The 17573-nt window shown below is 43.5% G+C and overlaps 1 protein-coding gene across 1 annotated transcript in view; it reads left to right on the top strand.

Moving 5' to 3' along the window:
• The window catches only part of Prkca (protein kinase C alpha), a 396501-nt gene extending 379195 nt beyond the window's left edge, over positions 1-17306 (top strand). The window contains exon 17 of the mRNA XM_052194107.1: positions 10996-17306. Coding sequence (XP_052050067.1) covers positions 10996-11160 — 165 coding nt within the window. The 3' untranslated portion in view covers positions 11161-17306. The remainder of the gene's footprint in view (positions 1-10995) is intronic.
• Positions 17307-17573: the final 267 nt, after the last annotated feature.

Here is a 17573-nt window from a genome sequence, read left to right on the forward strand (position 1 = left end):
CCTGCAAGGCAAGCTGCCGTGGCCCATGGCCAGTGTCCGAAGTTTCTGCTCTGCCGGAAACTGTCTCTAACTAACCTGCCCAAGCAGGCCAAGGGGACCCCTGCGGTGGCAGAGTTGCTGAGTAGGAGCAGCACATCCATCCCCAGACATGGCCATGTGTCCTCTGTGCCAAGAATAACACTGGCAGTGGTGAGCCTGCTGGACTTTATTCTCCACAGACATTTTTTTTTAACACAGACCGAAGACAAACTAAAACTAATCAGGTCAATTGACCCCCACCCCCACCCCACCCCACCTGGCCCCAGCCTCTTCTCCACCAGCCAAAAAGAATGCAGGGACAGAGGCCAGGCCGCAGAGGAGACATACAGTTCAGGGGGGTGTGAGAAGCAAGCACGGCCTGAGCTTTGTCCTGCCCCAAGGCGAAAGAGTCCAAGGGGAGACAGACTTGAGGGGGTTCTCGGTCACATGCAGGACAGCAAAGAGCCACCCCTAAGCTCAGCCCCACCCCACCCCCAGGCCACAGACACAGAGCAGACGCCTCCTAATTTCAGGTGAGGAGGATCATGTAAGGGTCCCTAGAGTGGCACAGTGCTAGTAAGGAAATACCACACCAAGCAGAGTTCAGGGGTTGAAAGGTCGTTTAGGACAGAGTAAAGCAGCTTAGTCAAAGCCAGGATACGATATGGTTAGCACAGTAGTGGGGAGAAAGGACTGCCGAGAGAAGGTGCTCTGGGGTGTGGTTTCCCAGCTTCCTCAGTGAAACATGCCTCACTGGTCCACAGCTAACCGCAAACTCAGAGGAGTCTTCAGGGGGAAAAAAAGCAACAGGTAGTTCAAAGACAAGTGAGCAACACAGGCCTCTCTGTTGTAAACAGCCAGGCAATGTGGCTGCCAGAGCCTCTGACTTTGCCTATGTCCTAATGGTGACCCCCCCCCAATGCTTTGAAGGCCCATGGTACCCCCGCCCCCACCTCTGAGCAGCCCCAGCAGGCCTGCCTAGCAACCTTGTCTCGGGGCTTCCCAGTGGGTTTCTAACAAGCACTGGAGACCCAATTTTCCTGAGATCTACAGGATTAAAGGCCATTAGGCGCTCTCCTATTTGTACTGCCCTGGCTTCCATGGAATTAAGCCTTCAGTTATTGTCAAGTACCAACTGTGGACTGCCAGCGCTCACAGTAGTGGCTGGCTGCTTCTGGGCATCTCGTCTGTGCGTGTAGATTCAGGAGTCTTTCATCTTTGGGTTTGATTTTTGTTGTTTTTTTTTTTTTCTACTTCTTAACTCTTAATGCTCTGAAGAAAAATGATTCTAGAATCACTGGTCCTGTGCTAGGAGGGGAGAGACTTTACACAGCAGGGCAGACCTATAAGAATCAAGGTTCCCTAGGTATATAGTCTGTCCATTGTCTTTATCAGTTAAGTAACAACTGAGGTAACATTAAAGTTAACCTTTAGAGCAAAGTGTCACGCAAAACCAAAAGAACCTTTATGGTGTGCTCCATCAGCAAGTTCTATACAGGACTCTCCATCTCCCGCCAGCATTAAAGCCAAGACCTACAGTGCTTCTATGGCCACACTTCTGTGGACGGCCACTCATACAAGACAACAACAAACAGGAGTGGTGGGCAGCAGATGTAGGGACACTACTTTGCCGTGGTATCAGCAGCGAGGGAAGTATTTGGCTTGCAGTGACAGTAACAAGAAGACCCAGTCCTCAGGAGAGCCATGTCTGTCTCTCAGTGACTACCATATGCCACTGTAAAGCCAAAATTGTCTGTAGGCAGGGAAGGCTTTCCTGTGCTAACTTGTTTTAAAGCCAAGATAAAACCAGGCAAGATGTCCCAACCCATAAGTGAAGCCACTCGCCCAGTGCCTCTCATCCTTATGAGAGAAACACAGTCCAGCTCAGTCCCTGCGAGCTCCTCAAGGAAACATCAGCCGTGCTGTGCCGTGTTCCCCACGGCCAACCTGAGTCATTAGAAGATCTGTCCATATTCAGAAGACTGTGGAAGAAGACACCGATCCTTTTCAAAGACATGTCACCTCTGACCTGTGGTGTCAAGCTGATGAGGACAATACCACATGAGAAGCAAGTCAGCCAGCCTGCTTGTCCACCTAACTCTTCCAAGGGAAAGAGTTCTGCCTGTTCTAAAAAGGGAAAGCTCCCAAAGGCCGCCTAGGCACTCCGACCCCAGTGGCACTTCTCCTGGTGTGTTAGTCACACAACGAAGTAGCCTTCTCTCCATTCCTCACCTCAAATCAATAGCAGTGTATACAAGTACCACGAGCATGCAGTTAATTGATTTTTTTCCTTCTGTTTTTGAGTTCTGTCCATTGGTGCACACACGCACACACACACACACACAAAGCACCATTGCTCCTTTCCAGACAAGCCAAAAATATCCCCTGTTCTGGAAGGAATATTAGAGAGGGGGGTGTTAATCTGCAAAGTCAACACCAAGAACTAAATATTCCTGAATCCACAGGTAGACAAAAAATTTTCAAAATAGGCCAGTTTCTCAGAAACAGCCTCTCTTGAGAAGTCACTGTAGTTACTTCATCAAAAAGAGGTAGAAAACGCTAGAATAACTTTCATTGGAACATTGTCATCCCTTCAACAAGAGCCAAAGACAGTGAGGCCAGCAGGCACAGGCATAGGTGGTACAGCAAAGATAGGGCACAAACACAGGTCCTTCCCCCACACCACCACATGAAGGGAGGCAGCAATAGGGATGCTCACAGGATGGAGGGCCACCTTTGAATGACATCATTAGCTTATTTAGAGAATATGGTGATGGTTTGGGGTTGGCAGTTATTTTTTAAATTATTTTGAAAGAATTTCTCTGACTTGTGAAAGAGTTGGGAAGCTGGGTGTGGTGGCAACAATCAGTAATACCAGTACTCAGGAGGAAGACACTCTGAACTATATAGTGAGATCCTATGGTGAAGAGCCAAAGGCTTGGAGTGTAGCTCAGAGGTATGGCACTAGAGTGCAGGGGGTCCTGTGTTCAATCTCAGCACTGCAAGGAAAAGGGGGAACAGGGGGACCATATAAAGAATGTCTACATTACATAGATCCCCTAGATGTTAATGTTTCCCGTGCTTGCTTTGTCCTATTTTTGGTTTGTTCTCTGAACCCATGCACACATGCATAACACACATACACATACTCACATGCACACACACACACACACACACACACACACACACGCTTTCCTATACCACTTGAGATTAAGTTGCTGGTGTCATACTTCTTTAAACATAAAGAATTCTGTGTATATTTTCTAAACTTGAAGACATCTTATGGCATGGTGTTCTTTTAATAAGGAGTCTGCAAAGTTACTTACATGGAGCAGCAGCCATCTAGGTGAAGGAGGCTGTCTGTAGAGACTGTCTAACTGAGAGAATGCCTCTGGCACATCTAATCAGTCCTCTTGAGTGGCAGGCAGATTCATTTTCCTGGTCTTCCCGTTGAGCCAGTAACAGGGATGCTAATTAAAACTGAGACTCTCAAGACTCAAGGAGCTTTGCTGACAACTTTAAAACACTAACCATCCTTGGGGACAGAAGAAATCGCATCATGGTGCATTAGGGTTTGATTTAAGCCTTTAAATCTTTCTCCATCTTTCACTGGCAAATTAGAAGCAAACAGTTCCTATTCTTCAATAACTATCCTCCCAAATCTTTTTCTCATTATAAAAATGAAACATTTTAAATAATAACAAATATAAATAAATTGTTAGCCTCAGAGCTTTGGTGGTTAAGGACAGTGTGTATACAGACCCAATCTGACTTAAGTTGATGTGTTGTTCACTTTGTCCAAATGTCAAGACCCAGCAATGATGGTCCCTGTACTACTCCTGAAAAGAGATCTTTAAATTCTCTAGCTCTGGCCATTAATACAAAGAAGGGCGAAATGGAGTGCACATCTTTGTCCCATAGAAAATAACACTGGGCAAGGCTGAACCTTCACCCTCAAACATGCGTGGGCTTTTATACTTTATACCTTCAGAAATGTGCTCATTGCAAAAGGCAGGTGTGGTAGGACACAGCCATTTTCCCAGACAAGCAGATCCCTGGAACTCACTCACCAGCCAGCTAGCCTACATGGGAGGCTCCATACAACTAAGAGACTGTCTGAAAATAACAAGGTAGACAGATGTTGAGGCATAACAGCAGAGATTGTCCTCTGGCCTATATGAGCACAGACTGTTCATTCACCTGCATATATACAAATGAACCTGTTTGCATACACACACACATACACACACACATACACACACACACACACACATACACACGCACGCGCGCGCATACACTCAAGCACGCACATACAAGTTCACTCACTCTTTTGTTTTTGTTTTGTTTAATAAAGTGTTTCTCTATGTAGCCCTGGCCTATCTGGAACTCACTATGTAGACCAGGCTAGCTTCCTTGAACTCAGAGATCTACTTGCCTCTGCCTCCTGAGTGCCAGGATTAATGGTGTAAGCCATCATGCTTGACTAAGAATGCACTCATTTATGTGGACTTAGATCCTATATCTGTCAACAAACGCATGGATTAAATTAGACTCCCAAACAGCGTTTGCCCTTCCCAAGATACTGTTCTAAGGCAGTAGGCAAGCTGAGTGTGTCTAACGGTGTGCAGGAACCCAAAGCCCTCCTCTAGTCCTTCATCCCAGGGAATGTTGGCCAGTAGAGGAAGTTTCAATATCGTTCAGGCAGTTATTACCATTAAAATACTATCCATTTACAGCCAAATCACTAGTCAAGGGGTAAGAACAGAAAAGGAAAGATGGTCTCCCCGATACCCTAACTTCTAGTCCCACAATTCATGATCTTTTCTGTGACCTTCCAGAATGTGACATGCATGTGTAAACCCGTACATAAGGCGACAGTACGGCATTTTGCATCTTGCATCTTTCACATAGCAATATTCTGCAGAGGTTCGTGGGTTCACGGCATTCTCCACACAGCCGTTCCTGATTCTCTCGACATCTCCAATTCCTCTCCTCTGTCCGTTCTTATTCTCCAGAATTTCTGTACCAAAATGCACTGGCTTCAGTGGGCATCCAGGCCTTCGGTGAGCACATTTCCAGACCCTCGAGTGACTAAGCAAACTAACCTCACTTTTCACCATTAACCGAGTGCTGCTGCTTGCCCTCATTGCGCATCAAGACCTTCCCTGAGCATGCTGACCTTCATGGAAAGGGCAGACAAGTAGCCAGAGGCCCTACCCCAGGGGCTTCTGTACATCTGACCTGGCCTCCCAGGAAGCATAAGGCAGATCACACCAGCTTGTGTCTGCCCCTGGCCATTTAACCCACACAAAGATACACAGGGAACTGTGCAGAGAACGGGTGATATTCTCATAAATGTTCAGCGTATATAGCACAGTGTGTAGTCTCCCCCAAAACAGAGTCTTCAATATAGGGAAGCATTCTCTCAATGCCAAGGATACTGTGCCTTATCTAGCAACTGTAAGAGGCCCTCCCGAGATTCCTACATTTCCTTTTTATTTCTGTGCTTTTGCAGCTAACCTCTAATGCTTCATTAGTTCTGCACTCTGGCTGTCCATCTGGGATTCATGTGATTTTGCTTCCTAGTAGTCATCGTTCTGTAACCACTCATGTTTCCATGCCAGTGGCCATGGAGTTGTATCCAACACTCCAGTGACACCATAGAGTGTAGACCCACATATGAAGTGCTGTGTTCAGTGCCTCTCACTGAGTAAGACTCACAGGCAAAAAGCCATGCCCCGCAGCACAGCTAAGGCTCCTCCCTCCACCCTTTCACAAAACAAAAGGGTTTGGAAGGCTGTTTGCCACACAGGATGTGGGCACAGAACTTTGCAACCCAGATCCCATCTAGGGCCTGTGCCATTCTATGCTCTGTGCCATCTTCCCTATGTGTGATTTCTCCTGGGTTCACTTTACTGATTGGTAAATTTACTAAATGGGTGATGTCTTGGTTCCTCTTCTGTCACTGTGATAAAATACCCTGAGAGAAGCAACCTAAGGGAGAAGGGGTTTATTTAGCTCACAGTCCATTATTTTTGGCAAATCAAGGTGGCAAAGGCTTGGACTATCTGGTCATATCCATGGTGAAGAGAAGAGAAAGAGTGCATGCCTGCACACACTCAGCTTGTTCTCCCTACTCTTCCATAGTTCAGGATCCCTGACTTAGGGAATGGTGTCACCCCCTGTAGACAGGGCTTCCTCAGTGTAATCAAGATAATTCCTCATATACTTATCCACAGACCAACCTGATCTAGACAATCTCTCATTGAGACTGCTTGACTGCCTTCCCAGGTGGTACTAGATCGTGTCTAGTTGATGACTGATGAGTAAAACTAATCATTTGGATAGAGATATAAAAAATGACAAAGATTTTAATTCCTTAATGAAGAGATAAGAGAGAAGGCAGATTGTTAATAACATCTGTTCACTCTTCAAATATCATCTATTTGCATGCAGGGCTATTGGTTCATGTTTGTATCTTCTCTCTGAATAACATCTCATCATTTAGAATGGCCTTGCACATGCTAGGTCCTTTAGCTCTCACCAGAGCCTTGGAAGGTGGGTGGTCACATCCCCATTTTACCTTTAAAGGAACATGAAATGAGATTCCAAATCTACACCTGGGCCTCTTGATCTCTGGCCTGGTCCTTCATTCTGCTATCCCCAAGTGTCAGTACTGAGCATCAGACACAAACCATTCCCAAGGAGGTCAAGGGACCTGCCTGGGTTCACACGCCAGCTGCCCATTTCTCTTCTGAGTTTGTCCTGGATCACATTTCTGACAGTTTTCATTAGTGAAAGTTGTTGGTGGCCTGTGGGTGTGAATACCAAGCCTATTCACTCCAGAGGCATTGTTTATAAGATTATTTAGCTGCTGTACAGGTCTAGAACTCAGAGGTCACAAACAACCCAAATTTGCCTTTTGTTCTAGCTGCTATTGGAGGCTGTCCTTCAAATGTCTGTAATAATGTTGGGAGAACATCTGTAGCCAAGCTAGCTTCTTATGACACTCATTAACTTGCTGATCCACAGATGCCACTTGGGTGCCCCTCCCATCTCTTACTCCCTACACAGCTCCAAAGTGGTACCTGTAGCTCTCTACCCATCAAGCCAGTGATATCCAAGCTGGACCATAGGCAGTGAACAATAGATTCTTAACTATATTATCTTCTGCACAAGCGTCCAAAGGGATTGTTGTAATGCTTGTCTGGTTTTTCTGGTGGCATTTAACATCTCTGAATAATATCTTTAAATAGCAGTTCAAGATCTTCTCCAGATTTTCTACAAGAGATCATCTGTTTCTGGGCCTGGTTTTGCTTAGAAGCACGGGAAGGTTCATTTTTGAGAGACTTTCCCTAGTGTAAAGTTAATTTATATTTTTCATAATATGAGATTTATGATAAAATGTTCCTGCTGCCTTTTACTCTGGTATGACAACCCTAAGAATAAGACATCTTCTGAGTCTTGGATCTTGTATCTTCTTCAGACTCAACCACCAGTTTTTCAAAGACTATGATCCCCATTTCTTGCTAAGCTATACTCACACCCCTCATTGTTTTTGTTTGTTTGGGGAGGATGTTTTGGTTTTTGTCTCATGATTGATATGTCTGAATTTCAGTGATTTAATTTTTATTCTCTAAACTCAGCCTGCCCTTGCCTCTGGTCTCTACCTAAACTTAGTTCAAGAAAAGCCTTAATTTGCCATAATGTGGTTTCTCTACCTTTCTTGCTCTCTTTGAGCCATGGAAAATTCCAAGGAGAGTTGGGGTGAGAGAATAGAAAGGTGTCTCTGGTGGGGAGCAAATCTGAGACTAACAGCCACATAGCCATTCAGTGTGCCCCACCACAGATCAGGAATTTGATTTACTGGTGCTCCATGTTTTCCCCTTAGCTACACAGTCTTCAGTACTAACACCACAAGGATTTACCAAAGAGTTTTTCCATCCCATTTATTACCATTTTTGGCTTTATAAGCACTAGCTGCCTTAGCAATAACTTTTCTTGGAATACTAGCTGTAGAATTTGATGTGCTCTTCCCTCCCCACCTTCCTCAGTGTTCATGTGGGTCCTCTTTGTAGGTCTTAAGGACTATTCTTCTAGTTTTGGCAACAAAGTCCATGTTACTAAGAAACTTCTTACTGGAAACTAATTTGTGAGCATCATAGAGATAGTATTCAAAGGACCACACAATACAATCTTTTCAAAGAACAAATCCATAAATGCAATGCTAGACAGGAAGGCAAATAGAACATTTACCTTGGCTAGCCTTGCTTTGCCTTGTAGAGGCATGTATTCTCTCTCTCTCTCTCTCTCTCTCTCTCTCTCTCTCTCTCTCTCTCTCTCTCTCTCTCTCCCTCCCTCCCTCCCTCCCTCCCTCCCTCCCTCCCTCCCCATAGAATATCCTTCTTGGTCTTCTTTGCATTGTCAGTGTCAGAAAGATGACAAATGATATCTTCTTATGGATTCTCATACCCACCCTCTGAAAGCATTCACAGTAAATGCACTTGAGTTCTTCCAGGTAGTTGGTACCCATCCATCACCAAAATGGAGTTCTCCTTAAAGCCAAGCCTATAGGGCTGTAACACTTGCTTACATCATTTTTCTTTGGCCTTCTGCAACTTCTCCATGCTCTGCTCCCATACACGGCTGCTTTTGCCTAATTTTCATGCTTGGCCCCTTCACACCAACCACAGGACCTCTTATTACAGTCTAGATATATGGAGTCCAGTGTTTCCCAACAGATTCACTATTGATATTTTGAGCCAATAAATATTTAGGGGAAATGGGGAAGTTCTTCAGCTTAAGACATTTAGCAGTATCCATCTCTAACCATTATTTGACAGTGGCACCCCTTGTCCAAGTTATGTCAACTTAATGAAAATGAATTTCCTGGAGGAAACCGTTTACCTGGTTGAAAATTAAGTCTTACCAAAAATACAACTGTTTCTTTAGATGTTTACATCATTGCAATAGAGTGGAATGTATTATCTTAATGGGAACTAGCTTTTCTTGTTTATGTGATTTATGGATCAAAAATATAGATGCCCGATTAGTTCCTGAGAAGAAACTATATTTCCTTATTTGCTTCCTACAGAGCCCTTTTCAGTGGTATCCTTTGCATGTGGCTCTGCCTCTGCTGACCTTTGCTTTGAAGTGCTTTGGATTCTGGCAAAGAAAAACATCATGGGAATATATATGCAGTTTCAAAGCCAACGTTTTGTGGCTCCATATATAGGAGCCAGACTGATATGTTGAATGTGATTCATCACCTGTATGGACTCCACAGAGTGTCTTGAGAACATCCCCACAACATCACCATATAGAAATCTACCCTCAGCACGTGCGCGCGCACACACACACACACACACACAGAGCTCCCCCATCACCACCCCATCACTGAAGTGTAAAATGTCCTTGAGTTCATAGTATAATTACTGCTTATTAAATGAAAATAATATTGTAAAAGGACACTGTTGTTTTTGAAGACCTTACTTTGAACGTAGGACATGTTTCCTATCTCCACAGACACTTAGAAGTATGTTTTATTAACTGCAGAGAAAGTGGAAAATTATAATGAAATGAGTTTCCCTAGAAAACCCATTTGGGAAATAGGAGAGAAAATATAACCTATGAGCATAACAGATCTTAGTTTTAAATAAATAAACAATGTGTGCCGAACTCTGACCAAGTGCTATGTTATATGTAGAATTTCACAATTAATCTTTGTAATGTTGTGAGGAGGGAGATAGAGTTCCTTTTTCAACTCTACAAAACCTCACAGGTTACCTAGAACTATCCTCTGTTAGAGATCCAAGAATTCCTCATTAGGTTAAAAGGTATGCTGACTCAAAATGAGTTCATGTTGCTCCAGGTATGCTACCAGCAGATAAAAGAGTAACAGTTTGCAGCATGCTCAGAATCATCATTAGTAGCATCAGTAAAACTCCCAGCTCTTCCTTGGAAGTCCCAGAGACTTTGAAATGCCACAGCCTTTTTAGGTATTTGGAAAAGTTAGGATATTCCTTTCTTTACTTCCTAGAAGGAGTTTAATGTTTTGAGTGCATCATGCAATGGTTCTTGTATAAATCTAAATCGTATAATTGACCACAAATTGAATAAGATTCCCATGCACTACTGCATAAACAGCTGACTAGTTAGACAATCACAGGGAAGCTATGCCAAAAGCCTCCATTTGCAAAGAATGCCTTGGTGGATCCTGAAGGACTATAATATTCAAGACAGAGCACAGACTTTACTGTGCCTCCCCAGGGAACCTGTGCATACCTTCTCCTGTCTTGAGACTATGCTGTGAATGAGCTCCATGTTGACCTGCCAGCCTCTTGACCAACTCTATCCAGATATGCATAATACTTGCTTGTGGCAAGAACTCAACTCCTACATTGTCACTGTACTACTCCATACTGCTTTAAGATTACTCTGAGAGCTAGAGTTTCTAAAACATCCCAGTTACATGTCAAAGATACACAGCTTCTGTCTGATTATAAATATTGCAAAGAACCAAATATGGGTTCTTTTTACCAAATAAAGGTAACCTCACCTTGTCAATTCAAGGGTACCTACAGGTACAATCAATAGCATGGCCTTTTCAACATGGAGCTATAACTGATGGCCCTGTGTGTGCACCATTCTTGCTAATAGCTCTGCTTGCTCAATGAGATAATATTGAAGTAAGAGAGGCTGTCTTTTTGATATGTTGTAACCAACAGTGCATTTCCATTTGGGGTTTCATTCTGAGAATATTCTCAGAATTATCATATGAGAAGAATTATAATCAAATAACTATCTGTTGTTTGCTGTGCCTGGCTTCTGATTCCAGTAGGCCTGCAAGTCCTCCAAGATTCTTCCTGCCCAGTCAGGCCAATTTCCCTGTGGCACGCCCTCCCCCTAAGGCTCTCAGTAACCTACTTCTGTGATTTGTATCCTCTGATCTCTTCTTTTCTTTTTTTTTCCCTACAGTGTGGCAAAGGAGCAGAAAACTTTGACAAGTTCTTCACGCGAGGGCAGCCTGTCTTAACACCACCAGATCAACTGGTCATCGCTAACATAGACCAGTCTGATTTTGAAGGGTTCTCGTATGTCAACCCCCAGTTTGTGCACCCGATCTTGCAAAGTGCAGTATGAAACTCAAAAATGAAAGATCATATTCCTCCCCAGCTTCCAGCTTCCCCAGCAGTGGGAAGTGGTCCTTAACCATAAAAATTTAAGGCTATGGCCTTGTATTTTGTTCCACACAGAGGCCTGAAAATTCTAGGGACATTAGTCCATAAGTGATCAACTTTCTTCCCCATCCCCCAATCAAAAACAATATCTTAGTGGATGATGACATAATGTACAGAGTATAGTTTAATTATGTTAAAGTCACATCTGGATACAAGTTAATTCTTCCTAGAAAACTTAGAGACTTGGACCCTCTTTTTTGGTACGATTTGATATACTCTCCATCATGTCCATTTCTTGGATTTTCACTTCTGAATCAACCACAGATAGTAAAGTGAACCCACCCTAATTCAAGGAAAGGAAACATTTCCACCCAAGGTGTCTTTGGAACAAAAGAATAGGAAGCCCAGATAGAAAGCAAAGAGAGGTTGGGGACTCATATATTGAAGACCCCATTGCTTCTATTCTCTGCTTCAATGGAAATAGTCCCTAGAATCTGAGAGGGCAGGATGAACCTAATCACTGTTCCCAGGCATCATAGCACAACCATAGTGCATAGTTTAAGAATGAAAGAAAACTTCAGACAAATATTCATTGAATCTACCATCTGTAATCCCCTGCTTGGTTGATAACTAGCTTGATAACTCATTCTTTTTAAGAGGCCAAATCATCTAAGAACTTTGCTAAACAAGCATGTGAAATCATTTCAGATCAAGGATAAACCATGTGTATGTTCATTTTAATCTCTGGGAGATGACTCTTCAATCCAGGGTGCCATCAGTAATCATGCCACTGTTCAAGAGTGTTGTTAGCCAACCCCACACACACAATAACATTTTTCTACCTTTGTGGGTACCCTTCCTAAGAATCTGAAATGACTGCCCCACCCCCCCTTTTTTTTTACTATTTATTTAATAAGCTGCAGTGTCGTTTATGGAAGTACAATGTATAGTAACTTAATCAAAGTATTGAATAGCATCAGTCCCTATAGATTAATTTTCCTCCTTTCTCTAGCCCCACATCCACTTAGAGATGAAAAAGAGTATAGTTTTGGTTCCTATTCCCAGTTCCAATTGAACGACACATGTGGAGCTGTAGGATCAAGATACTTTATGCTTATATGAGCTCAAAGATGTTTTCTTGCTAGAAGGATTTTAATATGTTTTGCGAGTGCATCATGCAATGGATTTTGCATGTTTATAATAAACCTTAATAACAAGTTAATCTATATTATTGATATAATTGTATCAAGTATAAAGAGTATTATGATAATTTTTATAAGAAACTATTGTGCTATATTTGTGACGCTCATGTTTCCAGTCTGCTTTAAGATTAAGTGTTAGCTTATCCATTGCTGCTGGGCTCTCTCTTACCCGCTACCCCACACACTGGCACTCTATATCAGATATATTAATTTTTTAATGTAGATGTAATTTTAAAAATGAATGGCTACTTTACACATTTAACTAGGGTTTTACTATATATGTGTACATATGTATATATATATATTTGATTCTACCTGCAAACCCCGGTTTTGTTTGTGGGGATTATTTTTGAGATGAGACTCTGTTAACTTCTTCATGTTATCCTCTGTTCAGGTTCCTCTACCACCCCTTCTCTTGGGACAGCTGGAAATGTTTAATTCCAGTATTCCTGATATGTTCATATATATGTGGCATTGTTACAGCACCTGGACTGAACTCTGTGTGTGTGTGTGTGTGTGTGTGTGTGTGTGTGTGTGTGTATCTGTTTGTTTACTTTTTGGCCTATGTCTTTGGGGTCTCTAGGGATGAAAGGGTGGGAGGATTCCTTTCTGTGTGTGCATATGGACACACAGAAATATGTAGTCTGTCTTTCTGCCCCAGAATAACTCACTGTGTACTCCAGAACACACAGAATCCTTGAGACAAACTTTATCCCCATGCCTGTGTAGAGCCATCTCTGAAGCTGTTGCCAGTAGACTCTCTTCAGAGGCATGTACTGTCTTAAAACTGTTCCTAGAACATTCCGGTCTTTGAAGAGCATGTCTTTGGCCAAACGCCTCCCAATACAAGGTGTTTAGAAGAGGCAGGCTTCTGCAACATAAAGGACAAGTGAAAATGAAGTTCCCACCAGTTCTTATAGAAGGCACCTCTCCCGAAAGCATCTCACAGCTAAGCTATCCTCTTTGTTACTCTCCACCTATCTGTTTGACAGTCACATACCCTGCAACCCACCAAGAGTCTTTGATATATGGAGCATAGGCTGTTCTGAAAACCCCTCATCAGAAGGAGATATGGAGTGGAGAGTGAGCCAAAGCAGAAAAGAGCAGTTTCTTCTGCAATCTTTCATGAATTCTGGACTTCAGACCTCAAAAAGCGGGGGAGGGTATAACGTATTGATCTTAGAAATCAAGCTCATCATCTTGGCAACCTAACCTTATTAAAAACACTATATTTGGTCCAATCATAAAGGAATTGGTTTATAGATGAGCCTGGGAAGTGACAGCATTGCACAGCAACAGGAAGCTGAGCCTCTCAAAGTGAGGAAAGCCACAGAGAAGGAACAAGGAGTTCGTAGACAATCCTTCCCAAGGTGCCAAGCTGCCTGATTGTCTCACGCCAGTAGCAGGCTTGGGTTCTTCCTTAAACCGCCAGCATCCAGCTCCAAGTGATTCAACTTCTCTAGAAAATATGTGTGATCCCTTGGATGGGTTATATGCTTAGAGACTATCCACCGACATTCTCAAACAGGAGGAGGGGGAGTAACAGAGCTGCAGGCCAGCATTTGCCTAAGGAACAGAACACTGAAGAACAAATTTATGAGAGATGATAAAAATTTAAGGAAGCATTCATGATGCTGCCTATTCTATACACTGCTGAGTGTTAAATTCAGAAAAAGGCTAATACTTTAATGATCTGGACAGCAAAGACAGCTTTTACTGCAAAACTAACTCATGTGGATAACCATTAGCAGCTATTAGGCAGGATCAACTGATAATATTCTACATCACTGTCCCACTTCACAGACCTTGTGTGAAATGGGGCTACAGGAATAGTCTGTCATTTGAACTGAAGCAACCACATGGAGGCCAGAACCAGGAGGGTGCCTTGAAGGGTTTAATCCCCAGGCGTAGGGGTCGGGGACTATTTAGAAAGCAGCTACTCTCAGACTCTGCATTGGCAGGGCCTGTGAAGGAGAACCTAGCACAATCCAAGTCTCCACAGGACCCATCAGGCTGTGACCCAGAAAATCCATTGAAATTGCTTTGTATTATATTCCCTGGAAGGTGGCCACTGCCCAGTGGCAGCTCTTCCCTGTTCCACCACAGGCCAGTGGGCTGCCAGCTCTGCCTTCGGTGTGGCATCTAAAGTTACCTGGTGCTTGGGTTGAAAGGAAAGAGCTGGAGTATGCTGCCAGGTGCAGCCCTGGGAGTTAACCGGAGGCTCACCTCCAGGCAGGAGCTAATTCAAAAGGTAGATGAGGATCTCCAGGAGCTAAACTGTTTGCCCTTCACCCTCTTACCTCTGTGGCCTAGTTTGAGCTAATAGCCTTTTCTTTTATTAGTCCTTTTTATTAATAATTTGAGAAACTCAGGGGGCCAAGAGCTTCTGGAAGCTTGGTCTGAGATGGTCACATGAGAGATTACCAGAGGCCAGTAATAACACTCAAGTGCTGTTGCTCTCCAGCTCCAGTTCTTAGCAAAGCACGGTGGCTTGCCAACCCCAAAAGAGCCACGCATTGATGTATCCCAACAAGGAGGAAGCAGAAGTCACCACCACTAAAGAGCAGGGTTTGAGTGCACCCCGAAAGACATGGAAGGTTGGCGGAGAGGTTTTGCTATCTTCAATGAGCTTTCCACTGGAGTTCATTGATGCAAATGGAAGTTTCTATCTGTCAGCCTTCAAATGTGTGGCTTTTTGTCAAATACAATTTGTTGTTCATTCTCAGACCCCTCCCAGCTGTAACAAGGACTTTGCCCTGGGCAGAGCCAAGCCAACCAGCAGACCCTGGAAGCACTAAGTTCCATCTTTATCCCTCCAATAATTACAGCTGCCGAGACTAGGTCCAGAAGTCACAAAAACAACCAACAGCGACCTGCCAGCTTCCGCTTAGCAGAAAAAATAAATAGAAAGGGTTTGTGCAGGGCTTTATTTTCTTAAACGCCTCCACAAGGCAACACCACCCGACAGTCATTCTTCTCACCTTTGTCTTATGAAATCATCTATTTCTTGTGTGTACATGTCATGCTGTTTCCTGTTTGTTTACAACCCCAGAAGGGCAGGGGTACCTGTCCCCACACCACGACTGAACACATCAAACAGTCACGCTCAGGAGATATGTGCTGAGCCAGGGACCTGAGAGGATGCTGACCATGAGAGAGGTTGGGGTGGGGGTGGGGGGACAATAGCCAGGAAGGAGACAGGTTCTCTGGTTAGCACTGGGTCCACACTAATATGACAGAATGTTAGGAAACTGGTTTTTAAATTGTTTTCCATGAACCGCTGTTAACAAACTGTGCTGGACTGTCAACACCCCTGCCACATCTCACTAGGCCAGTGTAGCAAATCCAGAAAAAGCTGTTACTTTCTGCTGTCAGAACAATCCACAAAATCAGGAAAGGGTGCTTGAGGCATGTACAGATGCAGTGTTCTAGAAACAGTGTCTACCGCTGTCCCAGTGACAATATGGTGGTGGTTAAAAAGTGTGGTTGGCTCAGCATTCCCTGCCCCTCATTCATGTAGTCAGGTGTCAGTCAATAAACAGAAGATACAACAAGTCATTAAACAGCCTTATATTGACCCCCCTTGGAAGTCCACAAGTTCCAAAGACTTTTTTTTTTAACCTAAAACAAGAAATTAACTTATTAACTCCAATAGAAGACCTGGGTATCCTGGGCTATTTGTACTTTTTTATAGAGGACTTTAATAACTCAATTCTTTTTAAGTGAGTTTTTAAAATAATAAAAATTTCATAAAATTCCAATTCTGTACAACCTATAGGATTTCGCCCAGGTTGGATAGAGCACCCATGATCTGCATTACCATGGCAGGATTTTCCCATGCTAGTGAGGTCTGGAGACTACATTGGATTGGCTGCCATATGATATTCTCCCTCTTTCTTAGTAGACACTAAAGATAGCTGTGCAAGGTTTAGCTATCTTTCAACTGTAGGGATGATGATTTTATAGCTCCCCTTTTTGATGCAGCCCTAGGAAAGCATTCTTGGGGATCTAGAAGGCCCCGCTCTGCACTGTAAGAGTCGGAGCAAGAAGGGGGTGCTTTTTCAACTCTGTCTCACGACCCTCTGGTCCCTCAGTCTCTCACATTTGATAAAAGTAGAGAGATGCCCACTAAGGATTCTGCCTACTGGGTAATCCAAACCTACTATCCCCAGAAGAGACAGCATTTAGTGGGCCTGAGCATCTGCTTCCATTTCCATGGATTTGAGTAGACAGAACCCCACTTTTGCGAAAGCACCTATCCAGCCCAGGCCACTTTGTAAGAACCCCCTTTTCTAAACTTGGACAAAAGGCAGCTTTGTACTTTCTGATCAAACAACACTGCCTTTTGTCTCCTACTTTAAGACTATTCTGTGATCAACGTTTGTAGATTTTTGTTAATATTTTACCTGGAAAAATGTGACTCTCTCCTTGGGAGGTTTAGTAGACTATTAAAATTTATACACGGAAGGTGGTTGCTATTTTGAGGCTAAAGGTTTTTTCTAAGAATCGACCTCCTATCCTGACTATGAAGGTTTTTCAGAATACCTTTCATAGATGATCAGATGCATTTGGAGTTGCGTTTTCTACATGATCTCTGTTTCGTTTTATGAAGGAAACGGCGTGCTTAAATCTCTCACTGGGAAAAAAAATACCATGAAAAACCCCAAATTGATTTGGAGGAAGGAGCAAAGGTGGAGGCTGTTGCCCGTTTGGGCCTTCACTGATAAACCAGGGGCTGTCCCACTGCTTGCTTGGTTACCTAGCAGGTGAGGTAGATATGTAAATTACCGCCTAGCTTTCTTGGATTTGTGTAACCTCTACTCTGCGTTTGCATGATTCGCTGTTAGATGCATTCATTGTAGTTCGGAAGCAAGCGTGTATGAATAAAGATACTGATCACTGCTGAGTGAGCAGCTGTCATTTGCATCCATGTTTCCCACCCAGCGTTGTTTGAATGGCAATGGTGCGTTGACTCCAGGCACATTCTGTAGAACAATTTCATCTTTTCACATGTTTCAGGCAAGGCTCTCTATTAAAGTCTCTTTTTAAAAAATCATAAAATAGCTTTGGGGACTGGAGTTAAGAGCACACACTGTACGGTCATGAAAACTGGAGTTCTGATCCCAGCACACACAGCAAGCAGGTCATCCCGCAAAACTAGCGCTGATGGATC

Source organism: Apodemus sylvaticus, chromosome 10, assembly GCF_947179515.1.
Source record: "Apodemus sylvaticus chromosome 10, mApoSyl1.1, whole genome shotgun sequence".
Lineage (NCBI taxonomy): Eukaryota > Metazoa > Chordata > Mammalia > Rodentia > Muridae > Apodemus > Apodemus sylvaticus.